General features: G+C 45.0%; 1 protein-coding gene across 1 annotated transcript in view; it reads left to right on the forward strand.

The window, feature by feature from the left end:
• The first annotated feature begins 361 nt into the window (after positions 1–361).
• Agpat4 (1-acylglycerol-3-phosphate O-acyltransferase 4) overlaps positions 362–15,475 on the forward strand; it is a 68,287-nt gene continuing 53,173 nt past the window's right edge. Inside the window, exon 1 of the mRNA XM_026393156.2 lies at positions 362–546. Within this exon, the coding sequence (XP_026248941.1) occupies positions 369–546 (178 nt within the window). The 5' untranslated portion in view covers positions 362–368. The remainder of the gene's footprint in view (positions 547–15,475) is intronic.

Consider the following 15,475-nt stretch of genomic DNA (forward strand, 5'->3'; position numbering starts at 1 on the left):
CCCACCTGGCCACCACTCAGCTGGGAGCGTGGAGACCCATCTGCAATAATGGTCCCAACTTCAGAGGGCTCCCGAGAGTTAGAGGGGATGTTGTTCTAAAAGCATCCAGACTGCACCTGCAGGAACTAAGAGCCCTGACAATATTTGCAAAATAAGAGTAAATCGACCGAGGCCCACAGAGTCTAATCTCGAGCATAAATTTTTCTTTTCAGAGCCTCTTTTCTGACTTCAAAAGCACATCACGCTTTGGCTAATGTTTGGCATCTGTTTGTGTTTCAGCGGCTTTTCCTGAGTCCTGGGTCTTCCTTTCGTCTGGACATATTCTACCGCAGCTATTTATTTATTTTTGAACAAGCACATCTCACGTCATGGACCTCGTTGGACTGCTGAAGTCCCAGTTCCTGTGCCACCTGGTCTTCTGCTACGTGTTCATCGCCTCGGGGCTCATCATCAACGCCGCGCAGCTCTGCACGCTCGTCCTCTGGCCCATCAACAAGCAGCTCTTCAGGAAGATCAACTGCAGACTGTCCTACTGCGTCTCCAGCCGTAAGACCCTTCCTTACACTTCTGTCCTCCCGGCTTCCCCGGGACCCGTCTGTCGGGACTGTGGCTCTTGACATGGCTCGCTGGCCTTTGGGTCCCTGCTCCGCTGTTCTGGGTTTTGTTTTGGTCTGCTTTCTGTTGGAAATGTCTGTTTTCGTCCTCACTCTTTGAAAATGGTGCTTTGAATGAGGACTGCCAGGAACGTGAAATTCAGTGGGCAAGAATGCTGGGTGGCTTCTACCCCCAGGTCTCGCTCCTCAGACGCCATCCGTGTCCCTGGGTCTTAGTTATCCTTAGAGAAACAGTAGGTACGTCTGGCCCGGGAGTGTACCTGTGAGTCTCTCTGCGAGTGTACATTGACACACTATATACACACTTCTTTTTGCAATGCTGGGGATCAAATATGCATATATTTTTTAAATGAATGGCAGTTTTCTATACTGTTCTCTTCCTTGCCTTCCCCCATCTTTTATTTTGAGATGATCATAGATTTACATGCAGCTCCGAGAATCAATAAGGTAAAATCCCAAATGCCCTTCAGCCCGTTTTCCCCAGTGGTAACATCTTGCACAGTGAATCAGAACATCCCAAGAAACGGACATTAAGACGATCCACCAACCCTTCTTGGCTCTCTCAGCTCTTATACACACTTGTTGGTGTGAATGTTTATGTCATTAGTTTCACACATGACTAATCTAACTAGCCTGAGTTTTGGCATTTAAAAGGGAAATCAGTGTACTGCATATCTAGAGATGTGCTCCGTCGTTGCTATTGATTGACTTTAAGCTCATACCTCTTCTCAAAAGCGGAACATGCACTGTATCACTAGCATTATGCACAGGTACAAACGTATTTCAAAGTATGAATGCTTTCAAATTAGTCCTCTTCAAAATCTGTAACCTTAGATTATGTCACCAGTCCAAAATCATCGATATTTTTGTGAAAACTTAAAAAAGAAAAGAATTTGAATCAAAACAATAAAAGCTATGTACAATTTTCTAAATGAGTTACTAGTGATCCAGTTTGTTTTATGTTTTTAATGTATTTTTAACTTTTATTGACACATAGTAATTATGCATATTTTGGAGGTACAGTGTGACACTTTGATATGTATATACAAGCACAATGATCAGATCAGAATAACTGGGCACATCCAGCATCTCAAACAGTCGTTGCTCTTTGTCTTGGGAACATTCCAGTCCTCTCTACCAGCCACTTTGAAATATACCGTTGATTTTTGTCATAATCCTACTGTGCTGTAGCACATTAGAAGTTACTCCTCCTCTACCCCACAATGCTGCACCTGGTAGCTGAGCTCTCTCCATCCCTCTCCCCCTCGCCTTCCCAGGCTCTGGGAACCACCATCCAACTGTCCCCATGTAAATGAGAACTCATGGAATTTGTCTTTCTACGCCTGACTGATTCCCCTAGCATAACATCCTTTGCTTCTGTTCATGTTGCTCCCACTGATATTCTGCCATTCACTTTCGTGGCTGAGTAATATTCTAACACAGGTGTGGACCACATTTTCTCCATCCGTCCATCCTCCAGTGGACACTGGGTTGACTGATCAATCTCTTGGCTATGTTGAGTAGTGCTGTAACACACTGTGAAGTTCTGATGTCTCGTGACATACTGATTTCGTTTCCTTTGGATGTCTACCCAGTCGTGGGAGTGCTAGATATGTGGCGGTTCTGTTTCCGGCTTCTTGAGGAACCTCCACACTGCTTTCCACAATAGCTGTGCTAATTTATATGGTTAGCAATGCTAGCTTTCCCTGAATCCTGGCCACCAATTGCTATTTTTTTGTCCCTTTGATAACAGCTATTCTAAGTGGGGTAAGATGGTATCTCAATGTGGTTTTGATTGGCATTTCTCTGATGAGTAGTCATGTTGAACATTTTTTCATGTGTTTGCCTCTTATACATCTTTTTTGAGAAATGTCTATTTAGGTCATTTGCCCATTTTTAAATCGGCTCATCATCACCATCATCACCATCATCACCTGACCATCATCACCATCATCACTGCCACCATTACCATCATTATCACCATCAGTCACTGTCATCACCATCATTACCATCATCACCATCACTACCTGACCATCATCATCATCACCACCACTATCACCACCATCACCACCACTATCACCACCATCACCACCACTATCACCATCATCACCACCATCAATCACTGTCATCATCACCATCACTACCATCATCACCTGTCATCATCATCACCACCACTATCACCATCATCATCACCATAATCACTGTCATCATCACCATCAATCACCATCATCACCTGACCATCATCATCATCACCACTATCACCATCATCATCACCATCAATCATCATCATCATCACCACCACTATCACCATCATCATCACCATAATCACTGTCATCATCACCATCACTACTATCATCACCTGACCGTCATCATCATCATCACCACTATCACCATCATCATCACCACTATCACCATCATCATCACCATCAATCACCATCATCATCACCATCAATCACCATAATCATCATCACCACTATCACCATCATCACCATAATCACTGTCATCATCACCATCACTACTATCATCACCTGACAGTCATCATCATCATCACCACTATCACCAGCATCATCACCATCAATCATCATCATCATCACCACCACTATCACCATCATCATCACCATAATCACTGTCATCATCACCATCACTACCATCATCACCTGACCGTCATCATCATCATCACCACTATCACCATCATCATCACCACCATCACCATCATCACCACCACTATCACCATCATCATCACCATAATCACTGTCATCATCACCATCACTACCATCATCACCTGACCATCATCATCATCACCACTATCACCATCATCACCATAATCACTGTCATCATCACCATCACTACTATCATCACCTGACAGTCATCATCATCATCACCACTATCACCATCATCACCATAATCACTGTCATCATCACCATCACTACTATCATCACCTGACAGTCATCATCATCATCACCACTATCACCATCATCACCATAATCACTGTCATCATCACCATCACTACTATCATCACCTGACAGTCATCATCATCATCACCACTATCACCATCATCACCACCACTATCACCATCATCATCACCACCACTATCACCATCATCACCACCACTATCACCATCATCGTCACCATCAATCACCATCATCGTCACCATCATCATTTTATTTTGAGTTGCTTGCACTCCTTAATGTCCTGGATATTAACCCCTTGCCAGATGACTAGTTCATTGTGATTATTACACAAGCATGAAATAACATTTGCTCCAATTCAGTCCCTGGTACTTCCTTTTTGCCTCCTCTTCTTCCTCCCCCTGTTCCCTTTTCTTTACTTACTGATCTTTCTCCTGTTTATTTATGGTTTTTAAAATTAGTGCATTACAGATATACATAAAGGAGATATTCATATACGTACACAGGCAGGTTTGGTCAGCTTCGCTCCCCCATTCTTCCCTTTTCCTGTCCCTCCTCCCTCCCCCCATCTGCTTTCTCCACTCCATTGATCTTTCTTCTATTTTCATGGAATGCTTCCAACTTCTTTCTTTGTTTCTTTTCTTTTCCCCTTATTTTGGTCTAGCTTCCGCATATGGGAGAAACATTCAACCCTCCTGAGTCTGGCTTATGTCACTTAACTCGATGCTCTCTAGTTCATCCATTCACCAGCAAATGCTGTAATTTCCTTCTTCTTTCAGGTTGAGTGAAACTCCATTGTGTAGATAGACCACTTTTTTTCCTATTGGTTTTTGACAGGCACCTAGATGTTTCCATAATTTGGCCGTTGTGTATTGCACTGCCGTAAGTACTGATGTGGCTGCATTCCTGTAGTAGGTGCTGATTTTAGATCCCTTGGGTGCATCCCAAGGAGTGCTCTAGCTGGTCATGTGGTGTTTCCTCATTTTTTGAGGATGCTCCATATTGTTTCCCAGACTGGTTGTACTAATTTGCAGTCCCAACAATAATGTATGAATGTGCATTTCCCCCACATCCTTACTATCATTTATTGTTATTTGTATACTTGATGATTGCCATTCTGATTTAAAATCAGGAATCACTATACAGGTCGGCTTCTACACAAAGGAAACAATTAAGAGCATAAAGAGAGACACTACAGAAGGGAGAAAGATCTTTGCCATCTGCTCCTCAGATAGGAGCTTAATATCCAGAATGTATAAAGAATTCAAAAAAATTGGGAGCTGGGGATGTGGCTCAAGCGGTAGCGCGCTCGCCTGGCATGTGTGTGGCCCGGGTTCGACCCTCAGCACCACATACCAACAAAGATGTTGTGTCCACCGAGAACTAAAAAATAAATATTAAAAAATTCTCTCTCTCTCTCTCTTAAAAAAAATTTAACACCAAAAGAATAAATGACTCAATAAACAAATGAACAAAGGAATTAAACAGATACTTCTTCTTTTTTTTTTCCCCCATAACAGTGATTTATGAAGTCAGGGCCACTCAACCACTGAACCAACCCTCAGCCCCTCAGCCCTTTTTTTTTGTATTTTATTTAGAGACAGGGTCTCACTGAGTTGCTTAGTGCCTTGCTAAGTTGCTGAGTCTGGCTTTGAACTCTCAATCCTCTTGCCTCCACCTCTGGAGCTGCTGGGATTATAGACGTGCACCACTGCACCCAGCTAAACAGACACTTCTTAAAAGAAGAAATCAAATAACCAATATATATGGAAAAATGGCAATTATCAAGAATATCAGGGAAATGCAAATCAAAATAACACTGAGATTTGATCTCACTCTAGTCAGAATGGCAATTATCAAGTTTCAGATCTTACATATAAAGTTGATACATTTGGAGTTGATTTTTCTTTTTTTTAATGTAGAGAGTTAGGGATCTACTTTTATTCTTCTGCATGTGGAATCCAGTTTTCCCAATATCATTGAGGGGACTGTCCTTTGAAGAGTATGTCCTTGCTGACATGAGTTTATTTCTGGGTTCTCTGTGGTCTCTGTGTTGGTTCTGTATCGTAGCTTCATAGAAAGTCTTGTATTCGGGTGTCAGGATGCCCCCCACCATGCTCTTTGGTTTGGAATTACTGGACTATTGTCTTTGTGGTTTCATACAAATTAGGAGGGTTTCCCCCCCGCCCCTATGTTTATGAAGAATGTCATTTGTATTTGTTAGGAATTACAGAATCTATGGATTACTTTGAGTAGCATGGGCATTTTATATTTTTAACTTTTTTGCAGTACTGGGAATTGAACCCAGGGATACTCTACCACTGAATTACACTCCCAGCATTTTCATTTGATTTTTTGAAATAGGATCTCACTACGTTGCTGAGGCTGGCTATGAACTTGTGATCCTCTTGCCTCAGCCTCCTGAGTCACTGGGATCACAGGTGAACACTATGACCAGCAGCACAGACATTTTAACCATTATTCAATCTGTCTAAAGATTGAATAATGGTTAAAAAGACAGACAGATTGAATAATGGTTAAAATGTTCGTGCTGCTGGTCATAGTGATCACCTGTAATCCCAGTGACTTTAATTGATATTAGTTCTTCTTTAAAAGTTTGGTCAGATTCAATAGGGAATGTGTGTTTGTGTGTGTGTGTGTGTGGGGGGGGGTGGTGTGGTGCGTGTGTCCTCTTTATCTTCCTTCATTAGCATTTTGTGAATTTCATTGTACAGACCACTTGCTTCCTCAGTTAAGTTGATCTCTAGACATTTTATTTCCTTCGTAGCTATTGTGAATGGGATGGCTTTCATTTCTTTCTCAGCAGTTTCTGGTGTTTAACAATGCCATTGACTTTTGTATGTTGATCTTGTATCCTGCAACCTGTTTTAGCAGTTTGGGGTGGAGTCATGAAATCATGTCCTCTGACAACAGGGATAAGCTGATGTTCTTCTTTCCTACTCGAATGTCCTTTATTTATTCCTCTTATGCTACGGCTCTGCTTAAGACTTCCAGTACTAGGTGGAATAGCGTGGTGGAAGTGGGCATCCTTGTCTGGGTCCTGACCCTACTGGAAATGGCTTCACCCCTTCAGTAGGATGTTGGCTGTGGGTTTATCTTTATTATTTAGCCTTTATTGAGGTGCATTCCTTCCTGGTATTTGAGGGTGTTTATCATGAAGGTATGTTGAATTTCATTGAAATTTTTGGTTGCGTCTGTTAAGGCGATGAGAAGGTCTAGGGCCTCCACCCTGTCCATGTGATGTACCACATTTCCTGATTCCCAGGAGGAACCTTCCTGCACCCCGGGGATTAGCCCCACTTGATCATGATGTATAATGTTTCGGAGTTAGTGCTGTTGATTTAGTTCGCCAGCATTTGGCACAGATTTTCGCATCTGTATTCATCAGGGATATTGGTTTGTGGTTTTCTTTCTTTATCCCTTTGATTTGTTTTCAACGTCCTTTTCTGGTTTTAGTTGGTCTTACAGGATGAATTTGGAAGGGTTGTTCCATTTCTGTTTTGATGGTGCTAGGTTTTGTTATTTTCTCCCCCTCTTATTTCTTTTATTTTCTTTTTGAGGGGGGAATACTTTGAGGAAATTGATATTAGTTCTTCTTTAAAAGTTTGGTCAGATCAATAGGGAAGCCGTTTGGTCCTTGGCATCCTTGCATCTTTTCCTGCCTGTGGTGTGGATTCTAATGTTTCTTTTTCATTTCTGATTTTATTCATTTCCATCGCTTCTCTTTTTTTCTCAGTCTAGCTAAAGTCTTGTTGACTTTGTTTCCTTTTAAAAAGCAGACTCTCTCTTCCGTCTGTCTTTGGTGTTCTTTTACAGTCTCTATTTTATTTCTGCTCTGATGTTTGTTATTCTTTTCTTCCTTTAATTTTAGGTTTGTTTTGTTCTTGTGTTTCTAGTTCCTTGAGTTGTATCATCAGGTTTTTTATTTAAAAACTTTTTTTTTCTTTTTTGATGTAGGCATTTATTTCCATAAACTTTTCCTGTTTGTAATTTTTTTCTTTATCCCAAAGATTTTGGTATGTCGTTTCCATTTTCATTCATCTCAAGAAAGTTTCAAATGTCCTTTTGGTTTTTTCATGCATCGTGGATCATTTAAGAACATATCATTCAGTTTCCACATATTGGTACCATTTCTAAAGTTTCTCTTGTCGTTTCTAGTTTTATTCCACTGTCACCAGGGAAGACACATGATATGGTTCTGATGTTTAAATATCTGTTTTGCATGCTGACACAGGCTCTGTCCTGGAGAATGTTGCACGTGCTGGTGATAGAATAGATCTTCTGCAGCTGTGGGATGAAATGTTCTGTAAACATCTATTAGGTCATTTGATCTACAGTGTAGTTTAACTCCAATGTTTCTTTGTTTTTTTGTTTTTTTGGTTTTTTTTGGTCTAGATGACTTACCCACTGATGAAAGTGGAAAATTAAAGTCCCCAGCTATTCTTACATTTGGAGTCTATTTCTACCTTTACATTTGGTAACATTTGCTTTATATAATTCAGTGCTCAGTGACATGTGCATATATATCACAATTGTTATTTCTTATTGTTGAATTGATCCTTCTGCCCTTATATTACATTGTGGTCTTCCTGGTCTCTGTTTACATTTTGTAGCTTGCGTCTGTTTTACATGATGTAGGAGGAGCCACTTCTGCTGACTTCTGATTCCCTGTATATGGTAGATCTTTTCTATCCTTTCATTTTCAGTCTGTGTGTGTCTTTAATAGTGAAGTGAGTTTCTTAAAATCAGCCTATCATTGTGTGTGTGTGTGTGTGTGTGTGTGTGTTTAAACCCATTCAGTCAGTTTAAGTCTTTTAACTGAGGAATTTAATGGATTGCACTTAAGATTATTGTTGATAAATACCACTCTTGTCATTTTTTTCTGCTTGTTTTGTAAAACCTTTGTTCCTTTCTTCCTATTTATGTTCCTATTTATGATTTGATGGTTTTATGTATTGAGAATGTTTGATTCTCTTCCTTCTTTTGTGTATCTGCTGTACTAGTGAGTTTTGTACTTTTTCATGTTTCATGATGATAGTATCTTTTTTGCATCTTTAAGCAAAAAAAAAAATCTATAGAGTTGGGTTATTTTGGAATGACTTTCTTCTTCATTTCTGAAGGACAGTTTTGCTGGGCATAGTATTCTTGGTTGGCAAATTTTTTCTTTTAGGATTTGGAATGTATCATTCCCCCCCCCCCCTTTTTTAATATTATCACCCCCTTGTCCTGGTTTGTAAGCTTTCTGCAGAGAAGTCTGCTCTTAGTCACATGGGGATTCCCTTATATGTGAATTCTCATTGTCTTGCTATTTTTAGAATTCTCCTTTTTGTTTAGTACTTCTGACAGTTCACTTATATATGTTCCTTGGAAAGCATCTTTTTTAGTGGAATCTATTATAGGTACTTTGAGTTTCCTGGATCTGGGAGTCCATATTTTTTCCAAGATTTAGAAAGTTTTGCTATTTACTTTGTAGATTTTTTTTAATGCCTCCCCCCACCCCCTTCTTCCGGAGGACCTATAATGCAAATATCTGTTTGCTTCTTGGTGTTCCTTCTGTCTCATAAACCCTCTTCATTCCCCTAAGGTTTTTTTCCTTCTGTGTGATAGATTTATTTCAAAAGACCTTTTTTCAAGCTAAAAAGATTCTTTTTTGTGTGCTTGATTTGTCTCTTGTTGAGGCTCCTGCGTTTTTATTTCATTTTTTGAGTTGTTAGCTCCACGTTTCTATTTGGTAGTTGTTAATGATCCCTATTCTCTTTGCCAAATGTGTTCAGGTCATGAATTGTTTTCCTGACCTCACTGAATTCGTGCTCAGTGTCCTCTTATATCTATATTTCCTTACCACCGTTATTTTGCATTCCTTGGAAGGAAGTTCGTGGATTTCATTTTCTTCGTGGTCTGTTTCTTAAACGTTGCTGTTTTGTTGTTGTTTGGAGGCACCACGTCACTGTGTCCTTTCCTGCTTCTTGCATCTCTACATTGATGTGGATCATTTGCCTCTGACAGTTTTGTGGGGTGGTTTTCATAGTTAAAGACCCTCCTGACGTTGTGTTCTAGGATGTAGGTGTGTAGGCTCTGTGGGTTTGGGCTCAAGGGGAGGCAGCAGTGATGGACATGTGGATGTTGTTGTCTAAGAGGCCCAGACGACAGGGATTTGTGGTGGTTGCTCCACCAGCTGGGATGCATCTCTCTTAGGTAGGGTGAGTTCACTGCAGCTCTGGGAATGGTGAGCCCATACAGGTGAAGGATGACTGGTGAAGTGGGGGGGTAGGGTGCGTGGTACTGTGTGAGGCCCACAGGTGGTGGGCCCTGGTGGGGTATCTGTCCGTGGGCCAGGGCCATGCAGATGCCTTGGCAGAGCCATGGTGGGGGTGGGGGGTGGCAACCTGCTCTAGGTGAGCTTCCTGTTTGCTTTCTGAGACCTCAGAAAGCCAAGCAGCTTAGGGACGGCTACCTGGTTGCTTCCTGTGGACAATGGGTGGGCTTGCCTGCTGCATCCCAGGACATGGATGGGTTGACCTTCTCATGACAGGCTCCCCAGCTGTTCCTCAGGGCTGAAGTGAGTGAACAGGACCACCCATCTACTTCCCTGGGGTTCCCTGTGTCCCAGCCACTCAGGATAGACAGCCCAGCTACTTTACAGGGGAAAGTAGGGGTAATCAGACAACCTGCCTGCTTCCCATGGGTCTCTGTGGGCTGAGCCACTCAGAATGCACTGCAGGCTGTGACCTGGGTGTGAGGGGGATTAGGGCCCCTGGCTGCATGGCAGGAGCCTGCACAGTCAGGGCACAATGCTACTGGGCTCTCTCTAGAGCAGTGGTATAGTGCAGTGACTTGGAGCCCACAAAAAGTTGCATGCCTCTCAGCAGCAAATGCTTCGTGCCTGCTGGGGGCCAGTGCTTTCCCATTAGGTTAGGCTGCCCTGGTTTTAGGGACCATCTCCCCTGCAGAGAAGGGATGGTAGATGCTATGTGCCTCACTCCCTTCTTTATAAGGCTGTTGCGTGTCTCAGTGCTCCATGATACCTCTCTGCCACACCCCACTGCACTCCAGTGCCCCACCCCAAACCCTCCAGTGATGTAGCTCAAGATTTCCCTTTCTTGGGTCCTTTTTTGAAATGAGAAAACACATCAGGCCCCTCTAGTCAGCCATCTTGAAGTCCCAATACCTTCTGTGTCTTATTTTTGTAAACTACCTGTAAGGGAAGAAGTGATAGCAACATCCTTATTCATGATGTCCTTTACCAACTCAGAATGTGCAAATGTATCGGATGCTATTTCTATTATGGCTTGAGCACAATATTTATCATCTCTTGTATTAGAGTGTTTTACATAAATATGTCTTGAAAATGTTCATAACAGCATAAGGCTGATGTAATGGTCCAAAAATCTCTGTAATCCATTTGTCTGTGGCCTGTTAAGTATGAACACCCATTGAATCCAGTTCCTCATAATGTACTTCTCGTTCTCCTGGTATTTAGCCATCTAGGATAGTAAAGAAAAAGGAAAGACTTGTCAGGATAGGGCAGAGAGAGCAGGAGATGGTCTGGAGCTATAGCTGTTTGAAGATAGGAAATTGCATAATTGAGAGGGGAGCTAGTTGCCCGAGATTAACCTTATAATTTTAAATGCCTTTTACACTCTAGCAACAGTTTTCTTTCTTTCTTTCTTTCTTTCTTTCTTTTTTTTTTAAATTAAAGATTTACTACAGCAATGTTGGTTGTACTTTTCATGGAAACCTGCAAGTATATAATTTGCATGCACCTCGGGAGATCCCCAAATCTTTCAGTTTGAAATTAAAAATCACAGATATTTGCACTATCATAATCCCTGTCCAAATTTCAAGCAGATGGTGGCTAAGGATCGGATTACTCTTCAGGAGTTAAGAAGTTAAGAAATCAGATCTGGGATCCAAGTTCCTGAAGGCACTATCTTTTGTTCTCTGTGGGTCTGACACACTAAGGCAACGGCAGGATCATGTAGATGTTTTCCTGAGGGTGCTTTAGCCTGCTTGTTTCTGATACAAATTAATAAGTAACAAATGCAGAAAGCAAGGTTGAATATTTATCATCATAAATTAAATTATTTAGAACAAATTCCAAATGAAACTCAAGAGTTAATCCTGCAAGATGACTAGCATTTCAGGGCAGGTGTGTGTCCATGCAGGTGTGTGTCCCACAGTGCTGTGTGACTGCTTCCCCAGGGGAAACTGCCCATGGACTTTGGGGCCAGCAGTAGCAGAGACATGTTCTAGTGATCCGAAAGGAGAAGGAAAGACTTCTGTCTAAAGGGGCAGTCCTTGCTCCTGGGGAGGGAGACTGTGGCAGAGGCAGGAGATCCATCTTGGGCACGCTCATGGGCACCTCCCTGTAGTGAGTCCATTCAAATCAAGAATGGTGCCCCTTGTGCAGGGTTCTCCCTGGCCTGTGTTCCAGCAGGCGTAAGGTGCGGGGCTGGCCTTTTTTGCTGCTTCTTTTTCCTTGCTATGATTGACAGATTCACTCACACCTGGAGAGTTTCACAGCCCCCAAAGCCCTGAAGAAAGCATTAGGAAGGTTTCCCGGGCTCTGAGCCGCAGGCCACGGCTCTCGGGCTGTTCTGCCCCTGGAGTTGCCAGGGCTATGTGCTTTATGCAGCTTCAGTTTGGTTTCGCTCCCGTCTTCTCTGCAGTTCAGATAAAAACTATTCACGGGGTCTAATTGTGTCTTCTGGCATATGAATCACGCTAAGCTTACAAAATCAGCAGCATTCATCATTCGCAGTTGAATTTTCTAAGAAAAGGGCAGAATAGAGTGTTTCCTCAAGATGCGGATGCGTCCCTCGCCCTGGTCACGCTTCACTAACACGCTATGCCATCTCCCTTCTCACATTAACTGTTTGTTAAGGGCTGGATGTTGTAACACATGCCAACTCACATGCCAAAGGCCACACTGATGTCAACGATAGGGTCAAAGCACAGAAAAGAGCAGGACGCCCCAACACACAGTGCAAGTCCAGCCCCAAGAACCCCCCTCGTGTTACCCACGTGCAAGTTCTGAAGTCTAGACACTGGTTTTTAAGGGGCAGGGGTTGCCTTATTTTTGTCTGGATATGCAGACAGGAAATGCCAAGGCTGCCTGCTTGGTGTAGTGAATGAGCAAGGTAAGAACGAACGCGCTTCCTGAAGGTCAGAACAAGTAAGACAGGGGTCAGCAGCCGTGGAGGTAGAATTTTGCACTGTGCAGATGTGCCTTTTAATCTCCAGGGAAAGGTGGCCAGGACTGGCAATTTATTTTCTTTCCTCCTGACATGATGGATTTTTAAAAAAACAAAACCAGAAAGGTTAGGAGGCTATTCCTGTCAGAGCTTAAAACAGGAAAAAAGGAAAAGAAAAGCAGGGGTGGGGAAGGAGGGCTACAGATGACTCTGGTGTTCTGAAAAGGACTGGAGGGACAGGGCACAATGGAGACAGCCCCGCCGCCCCGCCCGCCCCTGCTCCGGCCTCGCTTCCGAATCCAGCGCAGCACGCGGTGCGGAGGGAGCCCGGGAGGGAGCCTGGGAGGGCGCTGTCCTGCTGCGCCTGCTCCTCCTTTCAAAGGCCCGGACGCAGGCTCCGCGGAGTTCCTTTCATGGGCAAGGCCACGTGCTGGCCAGGAGGGGGCAGAATTTGGAGAGTGAGGATGCAAAGTAAAACATGGCGCCCACGCACTCCCAGGCCATGCGGGCGAGCCGCAGGAACCCGCCCAAGTCACAGGGCCCAGGAGGGCAAGGGCCGAGGAAGGGCCAGGGAAGGCTGCGCCTGGGAGCGTGTGTGCAGGGATGGAAGTTCATGGTTGTCAGAGGCAGATCTCCGCAGGAGGGGGAGCAAGGAGGGTGGGCAGGGTGTCTGTTTCCCTCCGTGGTGGTTGATTACCTGAGCAGGTGACTTCGAAAAACCAACCACATAGGTAGAGGAAGGGATCCTATATTCTTCTTCTCATAAAGGGCTTAGACGGTTTTGTTCTTGGGAAGATGTTGACGTCCGCTTTCCCCGCCTGCTTTTGAAGGTTATTTGTGTTGTATTTGCCATGGGGTGGATCGGAGTGGTGGGGCCACCGCTTAGGCACCGTGGGTTCCTGCCTTAATGACACAGACATCTGTGGCGTCCTTCAGGGCTCCAGCAGCAGCCAGCAACCCTGGCAGAGGCTGTCTGTGATCCTGTCTAGAAGGGAGGACGGGGCCCTAACTTGTCGGCCCCGCTGAAGCCCAGGCTGTGCAGGCAGGAGGCACGGGGGCTCTGCAGCTTCTGGAGGCCTGCATCCCTGGCAGCCTCTCTGAACCTGAAGTCCACAGCGAGTGGGAGCCCCTCTGTTCCTGGGGGAGCAGATTCTCCGCCCAGTCAGAGCCTTCGGGTGAGTTTGAGAGCAGCAGGCTTCCTGGCTGGGTGGAAGGCGTGGTTTTGGCCCTCCTCTGGACAGGGCCGAGGTTCTCTGGTGTGAATCTGCTCTTGTTCTTATTAGTCATGGCCAAGGAGTCACCAGGCAGGTCTGCAGAGCTACCAAGGTGAAGCTGGTGGAGGGAAGCAGCCTGTGTTCTGCGAGAGAGCGGCGCTGGCCTGGGTTCTGGTGGTTCTGGGTTGGTTCTGGTTGGTGCTGGGTCCTGCACAGGGCAGTCCCAGAGACTGGCAGGCCCATCTGCTTTCCACAGTACTGGAACTGTGTCTGGGCGTGGCTGCCGGGCCTGCCCAGGAGGCCTGGTTTTGAACCCTGCCCCCTCACAAGTACCCCTTGTCATTACAGTTCCAATAGTGCAGTCAACTGCAAAACCAGACAGTCACTTTTTTCTTTCACAATGACCTCACTCTGCTGGGGAAGTCCTGCCAGGCAGGGCAGATGGCAGTCTCATGACCTCTCTCTAGGCCCCTTGGGTGGGACAGAAGGCAGGACCAGGAGGATGCTATGGGGGACTGTCCAGTGCTTTTATTCCCACCTCACTCACGGGTGGGAATTCTGTGCCCTGGAAGTCCATGCCAGGTTGGTCTGGCTCTCAGGCAGTCCAGCGGCCTTCCTGACTCTGAGAAGTATGAGAAGACCTAGCTGAACCGTCACTCTCTGGGCAGCGACTCACCTCTAAGGCGTCAGAAACAGTCTTCATTAAAATGTTCCCAAGTCCCTTCCCCTGCCACCTCTGAGCCTGCTAAACGAGGAAGACAAGATCTACCAGCTTCCGCTGTTGTAGGACCACTGTTCGAAACGCATCCATCTTTGAAGGTCTAAGGAGCCATCCCTAACAGCTCCCAAGGGCTGATCCACTCTCCAGCTGGGAGCCATGCCACCCAAGGCCAGCATTCTGTCCCTTCACTGTAGCTGCAGCAGTGGCATTGGTGAGTCGAATCAGATGGAAAGGGAGTTCATGCCCGCGAGAGCCCTGAGAACTGCCCCCCAGCTCCTCTGCCTGCAGCCTGAGGCTCCCAAGCCCTTCTTCTGCACTGAGCAGGGGGTGTGAGTTCTCCCTTGGAATAGTGCTGTCACTGGCTGGGACATTTTGCTTCCCCTGAAGTATGTGTGTCGCCGCACTGTACGGTGTGGTCCAGCCAACATGGCCCTATCATCTGGAATCGCGTGCTAGAGTGGCCTGACCTCAGGAGGGTCCTTGACTTCCACGGTGGTGGTGTGGTTGGGTGCTCTTGGGTACCAGCAAAGTTTAGCCATCTTCCTTTTGATCTCTAGGCCCAAGGGGTGTGTGTCCCCAGATGATGACACCTCCATCCACCAGATGAGGCTGCATTGAATCAACAGCAAAGCTCTCACTCCGAGTCATTCTGGGGTGACTTGTCCCATAGGTATTAGGGAACACTTAGTATGTGCTTGGTGCTGGGCCTTGAGGAGAGCAAGGGCCACTGCTGCCCTGTCCCCACACAGCTGCAGCCTAGTTGTCATGGCCACTTGCAAGTCTTTACCAAGTCCTGCCTGGC

The sequence above is a fragment of the Urocitellus parryii genome, chromosome 8, assembly GCF_045843805.1.
Source record: "Urocitellus parryii isolate mUroPar1 chromosome 8, mUroPar1.hap1, whole genome shotgun sequence".
Classification (NCBI taxonomy): Eukaryota; Metazoa; Chordata; class Mammalia; order Rodentia; family Sciuridae; genus Urocitellus; species Urocitellus parryii.